Raw genomic sequence first — 16,676 nt, 5'->3', positions numbered from 1 at the left:
CCGAGGAGGGACGCAGATCCTCGAATCCTTACCTCTTTCGCATCAACGACAATTCTCAGCTCGCTCTGCAGCGCCGCATGAATCAATAGCATTCGGGTCGAGCAAGCCAGCAGGAGTGTAGGGGCAAGCACCATCCTCGTCCTTTCCTCCGCCCATCTCTCCGACTCAGACGGTCTAACTTCGGCGCAGATGAGGCTGGAAAGCACCTCGCTCCAGCCCGCCTCATTTCGTGGTGCAGAGTACCAACTTATCTCCACTCTTGCAGGCCCCAGACTTCAGGTTGTCAACTTTCTTGCACCCATCAGTTCCGATCGACAGGTCGCCGCGCTGTACATTCTTGACCGATCCACAAATGGCCAGGCCGTAAGGGCGAGCTGCGCAAGAAGTAAACAAGAGGGAGACAAGATCTAAGTGACCGAGCGATGAGGTCCAAGGCGAGCGCATCATTCTCACCCTGGACGTACAAAGGCTTAGAATCGCCCGTGCAGCCTGCCTTCTGAAAGCAGTCGGCTGCCTCTCCTGCTGTGTTGACGGTAGGTGCGAAGGCGAACAGGACGAGCGCTACGGCCGTGGTGGTGAGCAAGGCTGCCATGGCTGCACCCACGTATTCGCGTACTATCTGTCAGCGAGCAGAAGCGCGCGCTACAGCTGCGCCCATCGCTCACGTTGGGCGCAATGCTGGTGCTGCTGGAAGAACATACTGCAGTCAGACGCTGTGAATCGATGGAGATGTTACGAAACAAAACGTTCAGCTCAGTGACCCAAGCAGTCGAGTCCCTCGTCGCACAAGACTGCTTGCGCTCGCCATGTTTGCATGCCCTTCTGCCCAGAAAGCGTTCGCCATCGGTGGGCCTACCACAGCGTAGATGGACGCCGGGTCTCCGAGTGACGGAGCATTGCGGGCTGCAAATACGCGATGGCGATAGCCTGCTCGTCGTTTCAAGTCACACCAGCAGCGTCGTCGTCATCGTCGTCGTCAGAGTAGTAGTATTTACCATCATCGACACGAAAGGAGCCAGATAAAAAGACAGCTGGAGATAGTGCGCTCTCTCTGGCACGCCCTGCGGTCCACTGGTTCAAAGCGTGGTGCAAAGCATCATGCGGGGTGCGGTTCGCTGATTAATGCATTCTCCAGTCCTCAAAGGCCTCGTAGCGAGGCATGCCCCGCTCGCACCAATCCTAATGTCAGAAAATACCACATTCTTGACGGAGCCACATTCTGTCAAGGGGACGGGACGGGCTGTAAGGCGTGTATAACGGAGGATTTTGGGGATGGCGTGAGGAGAGAGAGAGACGGCGGTCAGTGACTCTGTACTAAGTGAAGTATGGGACATCAAGGAGGAGTCTAGGGGGCGTGCTCACTTTCGAGGTACACGGGTTTGTTTGCACCCGTGCAGTCTCCCGTGCGGTAGCAGTTGGCGACTTGGGTTCCTTGCCCATTCACGCTGGGAATCAAGGAGACGAGGAGGACTGCCACCGTGGCAGTGGCAATGAACACGGCGCTGAGGCCTGAGATAGTCGCAATCAGCAAACAATATCAGATGACGGCCATAGTGTGTACCATCGTGTAGCTTGACTCACCACGCTGGAGCTTGTTAGTCTGGAAGAGCATTGCGATGACGGGAAGGTCTGGTGGGGGATGGTGTGAAGAGAAGAGGAAAGGCAAAGTTGAAACTTGACCAGTTGTCCCTTTGAGCTCTTCGACACGACCATCGTGCTCGGGCAGTCTTCGTGCCCTCTTGCCCACCAGAGGCCCCGTGATCACCGTGACCAGCATCGTGCAGGCGGGGAACCGCCGCTGGGCCCATCGCGGGCCGTGAGTGTGCGCGAGGGTGGTACCTCTTGCTCACTTTCTCCCGCTCTACTACGTGCGGTGCAGCTTAGCTAGTGCACGCTCACATCTGTTGCGTTGCACTCTCGCACGAAAGGTTCGACAAACAGGACGCACAATGGATGTAGGCGGGGATCCGAAGCAAGCATCGAGGGTAGGGGGCTCGTGAGACCGATCTCCACGAACAGCTCGCTGCATGATGGGTCAGTTTCGCAGTCTCGTTGCACTGCGATGCAGCCTTGCTCTCAGCTCTGATCGATAGCAGCAGCAATGCCCACGTTGGACAGTGGCAGATACTTCCGTATCATCGGCATATGCTTGATCGACGGCGTAGCAAGAGGAAGGACGGACGCACGCACACGCGTCGTTTTGGCGAGCCAGACCACGAGGCGAGGCGGAAGTGGACGGTGCGCCTTCCTGTCTATCCTTCCTCCCCAACCACTCCATCACGCCATGGCATGACAACCAAACGATCCCGCAGCCTTTCGAGTGCTGCTGCAGATAGCAATGCTCCACAGAATGGCATTGCCTCTCTCCTCTCACCAAAGGCACAAGGCAAGCGGCGGGTCACCACTTCCTCCCCTCCACCTCACGTAGGTGCCCCACCGAACCGCCTCATCATCGCCATCGACCTAGACAGCTTCTACGTCTCTGCGTCACGCCTGCTCGATCCGTCTCTCATCGGCCAGCCAGTCGGCGTCAAGCAAAAGGGACTTCTTGCCACTTGCTCTTACGAAGCTCGTGCCCTAGGCGTTCGCAAATTAAGCACGGTCCGAGATGCTTTGCGACGCTGCCCGGCATTGATACTTGTGGATGGCGAGGATCTTACCTGGTATAGGCGCCTCTCAGCGAAGGTGTGGCGCCTAGTCAGAGGTGTTGTCGGGCCCTGGGACGGCAAGGTAGAAAAGCTTGGGCTGGACGAGTTGTTCGTTGATGTGACGGAGATGGTTGATGCGCATATAAGGGGGAGAGAGGAGGGGAAGACAAGAGAGGATGCGGGGAGAGTCTTCTTCCAGGTGGCGCCCGACAGTGAACCTGAGGCAGGTTTCTGGTACGATACTCTGGGAAAGCCGATAGGACACGTCCTGCCTCTCGATAGCCACGCCTCTTCCTCGGAAGACACTCCCTCCTCCACCTATCGGTCCCGCCTCATCCTCACCACCCACCTCGCCCTGCACCTCCGCAACCTCATCCACTCTCAAATCGGTCTGACAACATCAGCAGGCATAGCTCACAACAAAGTCCTTGCCAAGCTAGTCTCTTCGCGCCATAAGCCAGCAAAGCAGACCCTCTTCCTACCCAGGAGCGCAGAGGACGTGGTGCGCTTCCTGGACGATGAGGCGGACGTGAGGGCGATCATGGGCTTTGGAGGGGCGATTGTCTCCAAGATGAGGGAGAGTCTTGGCGCTACATCGAGTGAAGCTGCGGCGAATGACGACGCCTCACCGCCGCTCAGCGTCTCCCTAGCGCGGAAAGCTTTCCCTCTTGCGCATCTCACCACCCTCTTTGGCCCCCGGCTCGGTATAAGGCTTCACGGACTGCTTCGTGGTCTAGACGATGAAGAAGTGGCCCCGACCCCGCTCTATCCGCTGCAAATCAGCATAGAGGATACATACCGCGGGCTCAAGGGGCAGGAAGTTGTTGCAGAGCAGATGAGACTGCTCGCGGCAAGTCTGTTGAGAAGGTTAGAGGGGGAGCTGATGGGGAGTGGTGCGGGCATGCTTAGCAGCGAGCCAGGCAAAGCGGAGCAGATGGAAAAGCAGGACGACCGTGGCAAGTGGCAACGCCACGACATGCCACTCTTCCTTCCCGGAGAGCAGGGTAACATCACGGGCAAGGAAGCGCCCATCAGCGATCAAAAGGTCATCGTGCGTTGCTACCGTGAAAGAGAGAGCGACCCAAGCGAGTCGTCCACATGGCAGCGCTACCCACTCACTGTGCGGCTCTCCATCCGGCATGGCTGGGGCAAGCGAACCTCACGTTCGACGGCTATGCCACTCGACATTTTTGATGTGCGCACGCTGAGCAGGAGGGAAAGGGCGGAGCGACTGGCCGGCGTCTTGATGGGGCTACTCCTCCGCGGTGGTCCTGGGCAAGGGCAAGGGCAAGGCCAGATCTCAGGCGAGGCATTGCTGGGTGGTGAGGGACTCAATCTAATCAACATCGCTGCACTGAATCTCGCCACAAGGAGACCTGCTGCCCAGCCGCTGCGGACCTTCTTTGACGCCGGCGGAGGAGGAGCAGCACGGCAGAAGCGGGACTCGGTGGACATGGAGACACTACTGCAGCTGCCGGAGGACATCAGGAGAGAGGTCGCGGCGCAGTACGGGATCGTGTTGGAGGAGCAGGAGGCTGTAGTTGGTGCAGAACAGGAAAGTAGGCTTGACACAGGCTGCGAAGAGGACGAAGACGACGCACTTTGGGACGACTTACCTCCCATCCCGGCAATGGATCCTTCGTCACCCGCCAACATCGCGTCATCGTCTCTCGTCTGCTCGCACTGCGGTGTGGCTGAAGCACCCTGGCTGCAGCACGACCATGCTCGCTGGCCTATCTATGGCGTGCCGGCCGTGCTCCTTGGTTCAGCGACAGCGAGCGAAGGCAGCGGCGCATAGACTTGATACCATTCGCTTCATTGACATTGTCATCTCTACAATCTGTAACAACATTAGTCACTCTTCTCTTTCCTATGACCAAGCGTGCTTTCTACTCTAGTCTCTTTTGACTTGCGGGACCCCTCCTCTCACAGCAACACCTCCCCAAGTGCGCTCCTGATCAAACTGCACCCAACTGCCACCGTAGCCTTGGCGTCCTCCTCTCTCTTCGCTCCCAGATCGGGATTGACCTCTACAAGGTCCATCGCCACGAGACTGCCCGTCTCCCAGACCCTCTCACATATGTAGTGCCCCTCTCTAAAGGTCAGACCACCACGCACCGGCGTGCCCGTGCTCGGCGCCACGCTCGGGTCGAGAGCGTCGACGTCGAAGGAGAGGTGGATAGGCTTCTCGGGCGCGCCGAGGTAGGAGAGGGCCTCCTCGAGTACATGCCCGATACCGTATCGATCTACGTGGTGCATCGTGTAACACTTGATGCCGAGCTGTTTCAATACCTTCCTCTCTCCTGAGTCGAGGTCTCGCAGCCCAATGTAGGCGATTCGCTCTGGCTTAAGGAGAGGCTTTACCCATCCGTTGAAGGGGGGCACATTCGTACCCTCCAGACCGAGAAGGAAGGCTACGGGGCAGCCGTGTAAGTTGCCAGAGGGGGTGGTGCTCGGCGAATTGATGTCCGCGTGAGCGTCGATCCAGAGGATGCCGGCTTCGGGGTGGTGCGTGAGGGTAGCGGTGAGCGTTGCTACGGCGAGGGAGTGATCACCGCCTATTGTTACTGGGAGACGAGAGCTGCTGTGTACTTGTTGAAGGAGGGTGGAGAGGTGCTCGTTGATTGAAGAGACCGACGAAGGGTTGCGCATGCCTATCACGAGGGAGGACGAGGTTAGCTGCCTGACATGTTACTTGGTCCCGTTTCACGCCGGCTCACCATCAACATCCCCGCCTCCCTTCGCATCTATATCTTCGACCCCATCACACATCGTCTTCATCTCCTCCTTCACATCAACATCCCACCCGAGCTCCTTGATCTGCTCAGCCAACCCTTCATCCAGCAATCGCTGAGGTCCCAGCGCAACGCCCTTGCGCCTCTGTCCTCGGTCGAAGGGGACAGGTACCAGCGTGGTGGCTTGGGAGGGGAGGAAGCGCATGCTTGAGCTTGACATCTTGTCGTCGTATTGAAGAGAAAGGATGGGAGAGAAGAAGACGCGGAGAGGCGAACGCCGTTATATGCCCTCTGGCAATTCGAAAGACAAGGTCGAAGCTCCACGGCAGCGCTTCTCTCCGACGCACGACGGACGGACGGAAGGGGGGTCCAGACGACACTGCTCTTGTGCCTGGGCGGGAAGGGAAGAGCAACACCGCAACACCTCCCTCCTTCTCGGCGGGACGCTTCGCGGAGGTGCAGTGATGAGGGGACCGGAGGTACAAGGAGGTGCAAGACGACGCGAGATATTGATGGGCTGCGTGGTGTCTTGTGACCGTGCGAGTGTCATTCCACTTGGGGTATTCAATTGTGGGCATTCTTCTATTACAGGAAATGGGGAAGATGCAAGACAACAGGTCGACGTGGCTTAGCTTGGCTTGGCTTGGCTTGACTTGACTACCTCCGAGCCTTTGCCGCTTCAAGGCTGCGAGCTATCATCCAGCGCATGACGTCCCGCTCGCCATACCCCTCGACGAGACTGAGAGGCAGGAGCGTTGTGGGTGGGAATAGCTGTGGTGGGCCCTCGTCATCGAGGGAACCTTCATCGTCCGCGTCATCTTCTGCCTCGTCCGCACCGCCTTGCTCCTCTCCGGCACCGCCGTCTCCTCCTTCAACCTTCTGCGCTGCTCCATCCCCTCCTCCGGCCTTCGCGGTGTTCGCACTTCTGCTCGAGTCAACACTCGCGTTTCCTATCTCCTCCACGACGTGCGCCTCAATGTGCGATTCAATGAAGGCTTTGAGTGATTCGAGGACGTCGTCCTGCGTAGTCGAGCGTAAGAGGGTGGCAGCTGTGCCGGCCGGCTTGGAGGCGTCGTCCGGTTTTTGGTCGGCGTGATCTGGTGCAGTGGGGCGAGCCTCCTCCGCTGCAGCATCGTTCTCGGTGATGATGCCGTCTAGACCACTCCGTCTCGGATCGTCCATGCTAAGGCTGAGGTCTCCCTCCTCATGCTCCTCCTGCGGCGATAACGTCGCCCCACCGTCTCCCTCAGCTGATCTGCCGCCCCTCGTCCGCCCCTCCTTCCCACTCGCAGCACCTCTATCTCCCCTACTCAGGACAACAAGTACGGGCTTCCCTCTCAGTGCCCCTTCCTCACTCAACGTCCTCAGCGTCTCCCATTCGTCCTCCCTGCCCTGCGCACTCGCTACATCCCAAAAGTAGATCACCGCATGCGCCTCCTTGTAGTACTCGCGCCAGATTGGGCGGAGAGATGGATCGCCTCCGAGATCCCAAATGTGTAGTACAGAAGTGGTTCGCACGGCCTGGTGGGTCAGCGTGGCTGGTGAGGGTGAGGATGAGGAGAACCAGCCTCCCTTGCTGGTAGAGGCGACGCTGGGTGACGAGGGCAACGATTCGGCCGCAGGAGGGCGTGGCCAAATCTGTTGAAGCCCCCTCAGAGCACTGCTTGATCCTTCCGCATCCTCTGACATGGGCTCCTCTGGCAAGCTCGGCGCCACGATATCCAAGACGTTCTGCCCTACTGTTGGTCTAGTCCTCGGTAGGGCCTCCTGCTGCCTCCTTCTTCTCATTCCACTCCCCTCTGCTTCCCCTCGCTGCTTCGGCGGCTCGACATACTCTTCTTTGAGCACGGCAAGAAGAGACGTCTTGCCGCTGCTTGGCCCGCCGAGAAAGAGGATGTTAAATCGCGGCCGCGTTGTAAGGTCGGTGTAGAGGGAGGAGAGGAGGTGGAACATCGTGCGTGGTGCAGATGTGGTGAGGAGGGAGACTGCGCAAGCAAGGCGATGAAGGCCGGGTGAAGGGGCTCTGAAGAGCAGGAGGGAGGGCAAAGGGCACAATGCCCGCAGGCTAGGAGGTGAGATTGAGTGATGCGAGGGAAAAGAAACAAAAAGGCCGACGACGGGAGCAGCTCAAATCTCGAGACGCGCCTCCGAGACAGAAAGGCAGGCAGGCTGGGCACGCACGGCCCTCATCTCAAATCTCAGCCCAACCAAAGAGAGCCACATTCACTCGCAGTCATCATCACAGAAGAAAGTCCATTCACCATGCTCTCTTCACGCCTTCACCGACGCACCAGGCTGGCTCGGCGCGGCCTGCTGAAGCAACCTTCCCAAGTCTGCCAACCCAACGTCCTCCCTCTGCACACCTCCCTGCGCACTGCTCGCCTTGACAATCTCGTTGTCGGCATTCGCCGGCACCTCGACGACTCCATCCGCCCTAACGTTCCATCCCTCGCCACCAGCACGGCGGAGCGTCTCCTCGACCTCGCCCTCCTCCACGCCGAGGTAGCTGCTCAGCCTCGCCTTGCTAATGGTCCTAAAGCTGAGCGCGGTCCCGTTGAGGACTACTAGGCGCACGCCATCCTCAAAGTCAGCCAGCCTGTCGAGGACGTCAGAGCGAACCTCGGAATAGTCGTTGGAGCGCAGAGTGGTCCAGAAGGTCGGGTAGCGCGACGAGGAGAGGAGCGTGGAGAGGTGGTGCAATTTCACCATCGTCGGGTCCGTGAGGATGCCCGCGGAAGGTTGCTGAGATGCTGCGTTTGCTGATGCTGATGAAGACGATTGGCCGGCAGCTTGAGCAGCTGCATCCGCCGGGGTTGGGTTAGCGGCGTCCCCTGCTGCGTCGCCCTCCTCCTTGGCGGGAGCAGGGGTTGCAGGAGCGAGGATGGAGACGGGCGCCTCACCCAGAAGGGAGAGGCAGAGGTTGGTGTGCGGTGAGGGGAGGGCGTGGAGGGATTTGGCGAGCATGCAAGTGACCGTCTCGTAGGAAAAGGTCGAGGGGTTGAATTGGTAGCTACGCACGGGGAAGGAGGATGATCAAGTGTCAGTGACGATCATCCAGAGGGCCAGTGTAAGACCTCATCGCCTCCTCCTGCTCCACCTCCCCTTCCAATCGCCTGGGTCAGATAGAGCTAATAGAGATGCTTCGCAACTGCCCGAAGGCATAGACTAATACATGCTTTTGTGGTCTAGTTTGTCTCATCATTTGTGATTTCCCACACCCTTACTGTTACCTCCAGCCACTCGGTAGCGCGGACTCACAGCTTGAGAATGGCAAGGGCGGCCATGCAGTCCCACGGGTACTCTCCCTTGAGCTGAGCATCGAGATAGTCGTGCAGCAGGGGCAGGTTGTGAGGGTTGTACCTGTCTACGCCCGCGATGAGCTGGTCAATCTGCTCCGGACGAGTCGAAGGATTGTAGGTCGATCCTGAACCCGAGGCGGAGGAGGAAGAGGCAACAGGGTCTGAGGACATATTGGCGGTGACGTTCGTAGATGGTGGTAATGAAGCCAAAGTGAGAAGTCGCTTTCGCCCTTTCTTCTCGCTGCCCGCCCGCGCGGCAGCCCGTGTCAACTCGAGTGCTTCTTCCGATCCGTCCTTTGACCCTCGCTGGGGCCACTTGCTGAACCCACGGCAGCGTCTGCCATGTAGTAGCAGGTTGGGTTGCTTCGCTATCAATCGTACGACTTATCGTCACCCCTCTGTTACTCTTGCTCGTGCGACTGGTCATCGCATGATCCTCGCTACGGCTGCTTCGTCACGCCTCGCATTGCGCTCTGCTTCTCGACTCGCACGACACACGGCCGCTGCCACCGCCAGCATCGCGCGACCTCCCATCGCACTCCCGCATACAAAGACTCGTCCATCAGCTCCCTCGTTCCTCGCGCGCCGCTCACTAGCAAGCATGGTATCTGCGGCTCCCTTCACGGCTCCCTCTCCCTACACTCCTCCTAGCAACCTCTCCGCTCCTCCGATCCGCGAGCCATCAGACATTCACACGACTGCCTCCATCTCGACGTTTCGCCCGCGCCACTTGCACCTCGACTGGTCCATCGACTGGGAGGCAAAGACCATCGCGGGAAGTGTCGAACACACCCTTACCCCCCTCAAAGATGGCGAGACGTCACTCACATTCGATGCAAGCTACCTCGAGATTCGCAGCGTCGAGCTTGCGGACGGGACCAAGCTGCAGCACGAGCTCAAGCCGCGACATGGCTCGCTGGGCAACCCGCTCGTTGTAACCCTCCCATCTCCTGCCGCTTCCAACTCGGAGCTCAAGGTGCGCATTCACTACTCAACCACTACCGACTGTACCGCTCTCGGCTGGCTAGCGAAGGAGCAGACCTCTGCCAAGTCGGCCCCTTTCCTATACTCACAGTGCCAAGCAATCCACTGTCGCTCCCTCGTCCCCATCTTCGATTCGCCCTGGTGGAAGATCACCTACACAGCAAACGTGCGCTCAAAGTACCCAGTACTCATGAGCGCCCTGCCTGTTGACCCCAAAGATCCTAGCAAGTTCCTTGAGCCCGCCACGCCGCATGATGCGATTGAGCACCCGGAGCAGGAGAGGACATACGCCTTCTCCCAGCCGGTGCATATCCCCTCCTACTTGATCGCCATCGTGGCTGGCCACCTCGAGTTCGCCTCTCTTGGGCCTCGCACGGGTGTCTGGGCAGAGAAGCCTGACTTGGCTCGGGCCAAGTGGGAGTTCGAGCGCGATGCTGAGCCTTACCTCACCGCGTTGGAAGACATGGTCAGCCCTTACTCGTGGACTCGGTATGACTCGGTCGTCCTCCCTCCCTCTTTCCCCTACGGCGGTATGGAGAATGCGAACATGACCACTTTGACCCCTGCCCTCGTTGTAGGGGACAGGAGTCAGTGCAACGTCCTCTTGCACGAGTTGAGCCACTCGTGGAGCGGGAACCTCACTTCGTGCGGGGACTGGACGTCCTTCTGGCTCAATGAGGGGATCAATGTCTACCTCGAGCGACTCGCCCTGCAGTACGTCAATGGACCAAAGGAGGGGCCGGCGCATCGCGGCTTCTCGTACATCATTGGCCACAAGGCTTTGGTGGACGCAAGGAAACAGTACACCGACACGCCCCGCTTCCAGCGCCTGGTACCCGTCTTCAAGGGCGGCGAGGACCCGGATGACGCCTTTTCCTCTATCCCATACGAGGCGGGGTCAAATCTTATCCTGCACCTTGAGCAAACCGTCGGTGGATTGGACATCTTCCTGCCGTTCATCAAGAGCTACTTCAAGACGTTCTACGACCGCAGTGTGGTGACGCAGGACTTCTTGGACCACCTCTTTGCATTCTATTCGAACTCGTCAGAGATCACCGAGAAGCTGAAGAAGGTGGACTGGGAAGCTTGGCTGCACGGCGAAGGAGTGGCCTTGCCCGTCAAGATGGAGTACAACGACACTCTCGCCCGCCAGTCCTTTGCGCTTGCTGACCGCTGGTCTCAAGTCGTCTCCTCAGGCTCTGACCCCTCTTCCGCTGGCTTCAAGTCCTCAGACGTCTCGTCGTTCGACACCGACCAGATCGTCGTCTTCCTCGAGAGACTCCACGACGATCCAAACGCACACGTGACGGAGAAGTACTCCAAGTACCTGGATGAGGTATACGGCATGACTAGCAAGCAGGGAAACAATGGGGAGGTCATGTTGCGCTTCTTTGCGGTGGCTTTGGAGGACGAGAAGAGTAGCTACACGCAGCAGGCTGCCAGCTGGGTGGCGAAGCAGGGGAGAATGAAGGTGAGTTGCACGTCGACGCTTCGTGCACTGGAATGCGAGCGACGAGCTGACCCGATGACGCTGCCCTCGCGCCAGTACAATCGTCCAACTTATCGTGCTCTGTACCGCATCAACCCGGAGTTGGCGCGCAAAACCTTCCTGGAGAACAAGGGCTTCTATCATCCGATTGCCGCGAGCATGATTGAGAAGGTGAGTCGCGCACGTCGTACGCTCCGCCCTGTTGACCACCCTGCAGGCTCATCGCCTAACACTGCGAGCGGGGAGAGAGCACGAGCTGACGATGCACGCGCGCTCTTGTCTCTCTCTTCTCGCAGGACATTGGGCTGGCATGAGGGGAAACACGTAGCATTGTCATTTGTCAAGCGTGAAGCTAATGCCAATCATCACCTGCCTTGCCTCCTCTCGCGTGCTCTCACTCGTCTGGCCTTTCACTAACCGCTGCTCGCCAACACAGGATCTCGGTCTCCCTCTTCCTCCCACTAGCAACAGCAGCATCATACCCTCCCCCCCTTCCGCACTCACCAACACGCACCACCCCGTGATTGCCATCGTTGGCTCAACAGGAACGGGCAAATCTCAACTCGGAGTCGAGATAGCACAGCATCTTGCCTCCCTTCCCGGCCCCTCTTCCTATCAAGGTGCCGCAATCCTCTCCTCCGATTCGATGCAAATATACCACAACCTCGATGTCATAACGAATAAAGCCACACTTGCCGAGCAAGGCGAGGTGCCGCACCACCTCATGTCTTTTCTCGATCCTGCAAAGGGGGAAAGGTATGATCTGCAGCGCTTTGTGCGTGAGGCGAAGAGGGTTGCAGAGCAGGAATGCTTGGACAAGGGGAAGGTGCCCATCGTCGTGGGTGGGACCATTTATTGGACTCAGCATTTGTTGTGTCCGGGGAATGTGGTGGAGAGGAGAGGGGAGGGCGAGGATGACAATGAAGGTGCTGGGGGGTGGAGGGAGCCAAAGGATGGGGCGTTGCGCCTTGCATTTGAGAGAATGGACGAAGAGCAGAGAAAGACATGGCAGAACGTGGTAGCAGGGCCGCTCAACAGCAGTAGTGCCGAGACTCCAGCGACGCCAAGTCCACGAGAGATGCATCAGCTCCTCACAACTCTCGATCCTCTCATGGCCTCACGCTGGCATCCTCTCGATGGGCGCAAGATCGCAAACTCGCTACACGTCATCGCTCGGACAGGTCGTCGTCACTCCGATTGGGTGAAAGAGCAAGAGCAAGAACAAGATGACAACGCAGAAGCGTCCAGCTCAGCCTCTATCCCACACTGGTCAGGCAATCCGCTCCGCACCCTCCTCTTCTGGATCTACGCCTCTCGCCCAGAGCTCAACGCTAGGCTAGACGCAAGAGTGGACAAGATGATTCCGCGTGGCCTTCTAGATGAAATTCGAACACTGCGTCGCATTGCTGCGGAAGCTCGGGGTTCGATCGATACGAGCCAAGGTATCTTCCAGGCTATTGGATACAAGGAGTTCAAGCCCTTCCTCGACGCTTTGGACGATTTGGAGCGATCAGGCGACGGGCAAGCCGTCTCGGTCCTACCAGCGGCAGGCGAGTACCTCTCAGTCGAAGCTCTACCGCCCTCACTTCGTCCGCTCTTCATTCGCGGTCTCGACAGCATGAAATCAGCCACCCGCCAGTACGCAAAGAAGCAGGTCGGGTGGATGCGCAACAAGCTTTTGCCCGAGATTGCTCGCACGAGACGATTGCGCGGCGAGGGTGTCATGGAAGTTGTGTTGCTTGACGCGACGAGGCCGGAGGAGTGGGAGGAGAAGGTGAGGAAGCCAGCCTTGAAGGCTGTCGAGGCCTTCATGAAGGGTGAGGCAATCCCGCCAGAGTGCAGAGAGAGTGAGGCATGGAGGACGGAGGTGGCGCCTTTTCTCGACCCCGAAGCGGAGGCGAGGGACCCATCACATCCGGCCAATGGCGACGTCGCCTCCTCGCTCAACGACAATGCGCACATCCTCTGCCCCATCTGTACGGAAGCCTCCCTCGCCTCAACACCCACTACTGCCTCTTCCAAGCCAGGCAGCGAAGTCTTCTACCGCGCTGCCGACTCGCGCAAACACCTCACAAGCAAGACGCATCGAGGCGCGATGGCGAGGCAGCGCAAGTTGGAGAGGCTGGCAAGAGGTGAAGGGCTCGCGGATCTGGGGGAGGAGGCGAGGAGGAAGAGGGAATCGAGGGCTGCGTTGAAGACCGGTTCGGCGGACGCGAATGGGACAGAAGCCGGGGATGCGAGGAGAGAGATGGGAGACACACGTGATGTGACACGAGGTCGAGAGTGATCATGACTACGGTGTGCGAACTATGCATCGTCAACCGCGGCTCCTGCATACCCACAGTAGAGCTCAAGAGCGATGGTATTATGGCATTCATCATTCTTGCCTCTGTTGCTTGCCAACAAACCTGCAACGCGTCACTCCCGCAGCGAGTCGGCTATCGGCCGTCTGTGCGAAAAAGACTCGGCTTGGCCTTGTCTCCTCGGAGCATCGCCCATAGCGGCCCTCTGCTCATTGATGTGCCTCTTCCCCCCCTCTCTCGCTTCTGCCCTCTCTCCGACGTGTTTGAGCGAGTCTTGAGGCAGGTCCCACATTGCTCTGAGAGCCTTGACGATGAGGGAAGAGTGAAGAACGGCTGGTATACACAGCAAACCCCAGACGGCCCCGCCCAGGCGAGCCGCAGAGCTGGTTGATTGTACTCGTACTCCGCGAAGGATGCAGAGAGCGTCGAAAGCGCACAGAACAAGGAATGTTTCCCGTGCAGGCAGGGTATACTCAGAACGCAAGAAGGGCAAAGCGAGACGAGCACGCTGATCGGCGTCCTTCCCGGCCTGGTGCTCTTCCTGGACGACGAAGGAAAGGAGGCCGAAGATGCCTGCACCAGCTCCTGAATAGCGTGCGCGCCAATGCATCCGCATCATCGGCCGCACCTCTCCGGGAGCTAGACGTTCCACAGGCAGTGTGCAATGTCGAAACAGCTCGTACGACCAGCGGCGTGAGAAGAAAGCTCCGCCAATAGCCGAGGTGAGGAAGGTGGCCCACAATAGATGGTTGCATCCGAGTCCTACGCCACCAAATACATCGCGTGACTTGTGCTGAGCACCTGGATTACTCTGCATTCGCTCCTCCATTACCTGCAGTGCGGCAGGAGCTACTGACCATGAGGCAGCCTGCGCGACCAGGAAATGTGCTAGCGACGGGTGCGAGAAGGGTGCCCGATACATGTTTCCGGAACGTCGCCAACGTTGCCCAGCAGGGAATGGTCTGTCCATAAAATACTTCAACATAAATTGAGTCCAGGGGCGTCGCAAGGCTGCCACTCGCCATGCCAGAAAGACCGCAGTGTTGAGAGCAATGAGGTGCGCTGTTGCCACTTTGTTCGATGGGGCGTTGAGGTACCAATTGGCTGCCACGCCATAGGAGTATAGAACATACTCTGCAACAGCTTCGTCGAGCATAGCTACCTTGTCCTTCAGAGAGCGGTAAAGGCTGGCGCTGAGATCGTGTAGTACAAGGCGCCCTGCAAATCCATCATGCTGACAGTCAGCGCAGGTCACTATCAAGTGAGTCGTTGACTCATACTCACGGCATAATCCCATCTTGGCAAGGTCCGCGGCTGCCGGTGTTGCGCTGTCCGCATCCTGCTCTACCCAGGTCGATTCGATCGTCCAGATCATCCAACCCTCCTCCATGTTGGCCTTGCGAGCCCACACGCGTTCCCATCCGTAGGCCTGGCTTGCGGGTACGATCGAAATGATCAGAGGGAAGGTGATCCAGAAGGCCCACTTTCGACCGTTCCATCTCCCTGAAGTTGGCCACGGTGCTGCATACTTGCTCTGCTTCTGCTCAGTACGGCTACCCGCGCTCTTTGCCTTCGAAACGTCATTTCCAGGTATGGGCTTGGGGGACGAGAGCTTCCCCAAGGCGGCCTCTTCGTTGGTACAGATGGAGCGGAAAGGAATGCTTTGGGCAATTCTCGTGGGGCGAGAGGCTGTTGCACCAATGCGAGTAACCGCCACAAAAGTTGCGGCGCGAGGAGCAGAGAGCCTCGTCATGGAGCGCATCAGCACTGGTGGCAATCTTGCGGTCAGCACAGTGGCTGTGGCTCTGCGGTGGAAGAGCAAGGAAGTCATGGTGGCAATGCGAATGGAATGCAACGCAAACTTTGTGTTGGACGTACGCTTGCACTTTTGTACCATTGACAGGGTCGCGCTAGGCGCGTTGAGGAACAAAGAGACCGTGCCGAGCCGCGATCAGACCTTTGATCCATTGGCTGAGCCTCGCGACTGCGCTCCGCGATTGCACTTGTGATCGATCCAAATACAGCGAGCCAGCAAACGAATCATAACGGAATGAGAGATGGTATTGACAGCAGGGTACAGCAGTTCTACACGCCTGCCAGTCTGCTGATCTACGGTGACAATGCTCAAATTCTTCGACCCTCGCTTGGCTCACGCCCGCTATCCTGTACCACGCTCCGCAACGCCTCCTGACGCCCGTCGCCTTGCTGCGTGACTCGCTGCGACATCTCTCCCTTCGCCCACCACTCCCTCACAGGTATCCACACCTTGCCCTGGATCCACAGAGCCCACAGGGCACCAGCAGCCGCTCCACCGAGATGTGCGGCGTGATCGAAGAACCTGAAACCGGTGATCAGGCAGATAGCGTCGAAGCAGCAGAGGAGCAAGAACCCTTGACCCATCGGCAGCGACCACTCCGCAGGTAAGCCAATGAATCCGATGCGATGCCAGCCTGCATCCGGTCCAGTGCCATACTGTACGGCAGCGGCCGCGAAAAGACCATACACACCCGCGCTGGATCCCAACGATCGACCCATCACGTTCTCCTGTACCTTACGATGAAGCGCCAAGTCCTGAGGGCTGGCAAGGGCCCGCCTCATCAAGCGGACGAGCGAGATCTTGCTGCTCACGCGAGAGACGGAGGAGCCGCAAACGGCTGCAGTGAGGAACGCGGCCCAGAGCTGGTACTTGAGGTCCGTCTCGGGTGGTGCTTTTGGCGCTTGCCCACCTGCCGCTTTAGAGCGATCGATTTGTTCCTGTGTGCCCAGGGCGAGCGCAGCAGCCCCTACAGACCACATCGCGTACTGGTTGAAGCCAAAGTGCATAAGCGACGAATGCGAGAATGACGCCATGTACACCGTCCAGGGTCGCCTCCAGCTGTGATGCATATCGGTGAAGTTGCGATACATGAAGATGCGCCACGAAGGTCGTAAGGCAGAGAGGTTCCATGACAGGAAGATGGCCGTGTTGAGTGCCACGATGGGCACGACTGCCATTTTGCCCGTAGGAAGATTGAGGTACCACTCTGCTGCCCACAGGTAATTGCGACTGACGAGTTGACGAGTATCATCCGAGAAGCGGGAGATGGCGGACATAGTCGACTTGTAGCCCTGGCCTAGCTTGTCAGAGAGGGTGTGGCGCACTGCGCGTGCGGGAGAGACGTCAGTGGCGAGACAGAGTCACTTCTTGCATCGCTCGTAGACTCACTGACGGCATCCAA

General features: G+C 58.5%; 9 protein-coding genes across 9 annotated transcripts; 3 read left to right on the top strand and 6 right to left on the bottom strand.

Annotated features, from left to right (window-relative positions):
* Positions 1–28: 28 nt before the first annotated feature.
* Positions 29–1,612, bottom strand: BDZ90DRAFT_279842 (hypothetical protein; the record flags this gene model as incomplete). The annotated part of the gene is made up of 5 exons (XM_025509215.1): positions 29–374; positions 454–615; positions 666–713; positions 1,363–1,509; positions 1,582–1,612. 5 exons carry the CDS (start codon positions 1,610–1,612, stop codon positions 223–225), a joined length of 540 nt encoding a protein of 179 aa, XP_025362118.1. The 3' UTR covers positions 29–222.
* A 648-nt stretch (positions 1,613–2,260) lies between these two features.
* On the top strand, positions 2,261–4,710 carry BDZ90DRAFT_232476 (DNA/RNA polymerase). Its single transcript, XM_025506269.1, has one exon. The coding sequence runs from the start codon at positions 2,290–2,292 to the stop codon at positions 4,444–4,446; it is 2,157 nt and encodes a 718-aa protein (XP_025362117.1). The 5' UTR covers positions 2,261–2,289; the 3' UTR covers positions 4,447–4,710.
* BDZ90DRAFT_232475 (putative arginase) lies at positions 4,441–5,683 on the bottom strand. The gene is made up of 2 exons (XM_025506268.1): positions 5,369–5,683; positions 4,441–5,302 (listed from the first exon to the last, which is right to left on the bottom strand). The coding sequence occupies exons 1-2, from the start codon at positions 5,586–5,588 to the stop codon at positions 4,575–4,577; spliced, it is 948 nt and encodes a 315-aa protein (XP_025362116.1). The 5' UTR covers positions 5,589–5,683; the 3' UTR covers positions 4,441–4,574.
* A 177-nt stretch (positions 5,684–5,860) lies between these two features.
* BDZ90DRAFT_232474 (hypothetical protein) lies at positions 5,861–7,490 on the bottom strand. Its single transcript, XM_025506267.1, has one exon. It carries the CDS (start codon positions 7,334–7,336, stop codon positions 6,041–6,043), a length of 1,296 nt encoding a protein of 431 aa, XP_025362115.1. The 5' UTR covers positions 7,337–7,490; the 3' UTR covers positions 5,861–6,040.
* A 133-nt stretch (positions 7,491–7,623) lies between these two features.
* On the bottom strand, positions 7,624–8,880 carry BDZ90DRAFT_240507 (ARM repeat-containing protein). Its single transcript, XM_025507378.1, has 2 exons — positions 8,642–8,880; positions 7,624–8,393 (listed from the first exon to the last, which is right to left on the bottom strand). Exons 1-2 carry the CDS (start codon positions 8,851–8,853, stop codon positions 7,655–7,657), a joined length of 951 nt encoding a protein of 316 aa, XP_025362114.1. The 5' UTR covers positions 8,854–8,880; the 3' UTR covers positions 7,624–7,654.
* A 403-nt stretch (positions 8,881–9,283) lies between these two features.
* On the top strand, positions 9,284–11,572 carry BDZ90DRAFT_220353 (zincin; the record flags this gene model as incomplete). The annotated part of the gene is made up of 2 exons (XM_025504432.1): positions 9,284–11,137; positions 11,213–11,572. The coding sequence occupies 2 exons, from the start codon at positions 9,284–9,286 to the stop codon at positions 11,570–11,572; spliced, it is 2,214 nt and encodes a 737-aa protein (XP_025362113.1).
* A 103-nt stretch (positions 11,573–11,675) lies between these two features.
* On the top strand, positions 11,676–12,986 carry BDZ90DRAFT_210261 (tRNA isopentenyltransferase; the record flags this gene model as incomplete). The annotated part of the gene is made up of 2 exons (XM_025504068.1): positions 11,676–12,709; positions 12,773–12,986. Coding segments are annotated over 2 exons (1,248 nt in total), but the record flags the coding sequence as incomplete, so codon positions are not given.
* A 365-nt stretch (positions 12,987–13,351) lies between these two features.
* Positions 13,352–15,349, bottom strand: BDZ90DRAFT_180658 (hypothetical protein). Its single transcript, XM_025503771.1, has 2 exons — positions 14,743–15,349; positions 13,352–14,676 (listed from the first exon to the last, which is right to left on the bottom strand). The coding sequence occupies exons 1-2, from the start codon at positions 15,287–15,289 to the stop codon at positions 13,574–13,576; spliced, it is 1,650 nt and encodes a 549-aa protein (XP_025362111.1). The 5' UTR covers positions 15,290–15,349; the 3' UTR covers positions 13,352–13,573.
* A 152-nt stretch (positions 15,350–15,501) lies between these two features.
* Positions 15,502–16,660, bottom strand: BDZ90DRAFT_180641 (hypothetical protein). Its single transcript, XM_025503770.1, has one exon. The coding sequence runs from the start codon at positions 16,549–16,551 to the stop codon at positions 15,583–15,585; it is 969 nt and encodes a 322-aa protein (XP_025362110.1). The 5' UTR covers positions 16,552–16,660; the 3' UTR covers positions 15,502–15,582.
* Between the last annotated feature and the right edge of the window lie 16 nt (positions 16,661–16,676).

The sequence above is a fragment of the Jaminaea rosea genome (genome assembly GCF_003144245.1).
Source record: "Jaminaea rosea strain MCA 5214 unplaced genomic scaffold BDZ90scaffold_7, whole genome shotgun sequence".
In the NCBI taxonomy this organism is placed as follows: domain Eukaryota; kingdom Fungi; phylum Basidiomycota; class Exobasidiomycetes; order Microstromatales; genus Jaminaea; species Jaminaea rosea.
Note: the sequence above shows the minus strand (reverse complement) of the source record. Positions and strands in the feature narration are given on the sequence as shown.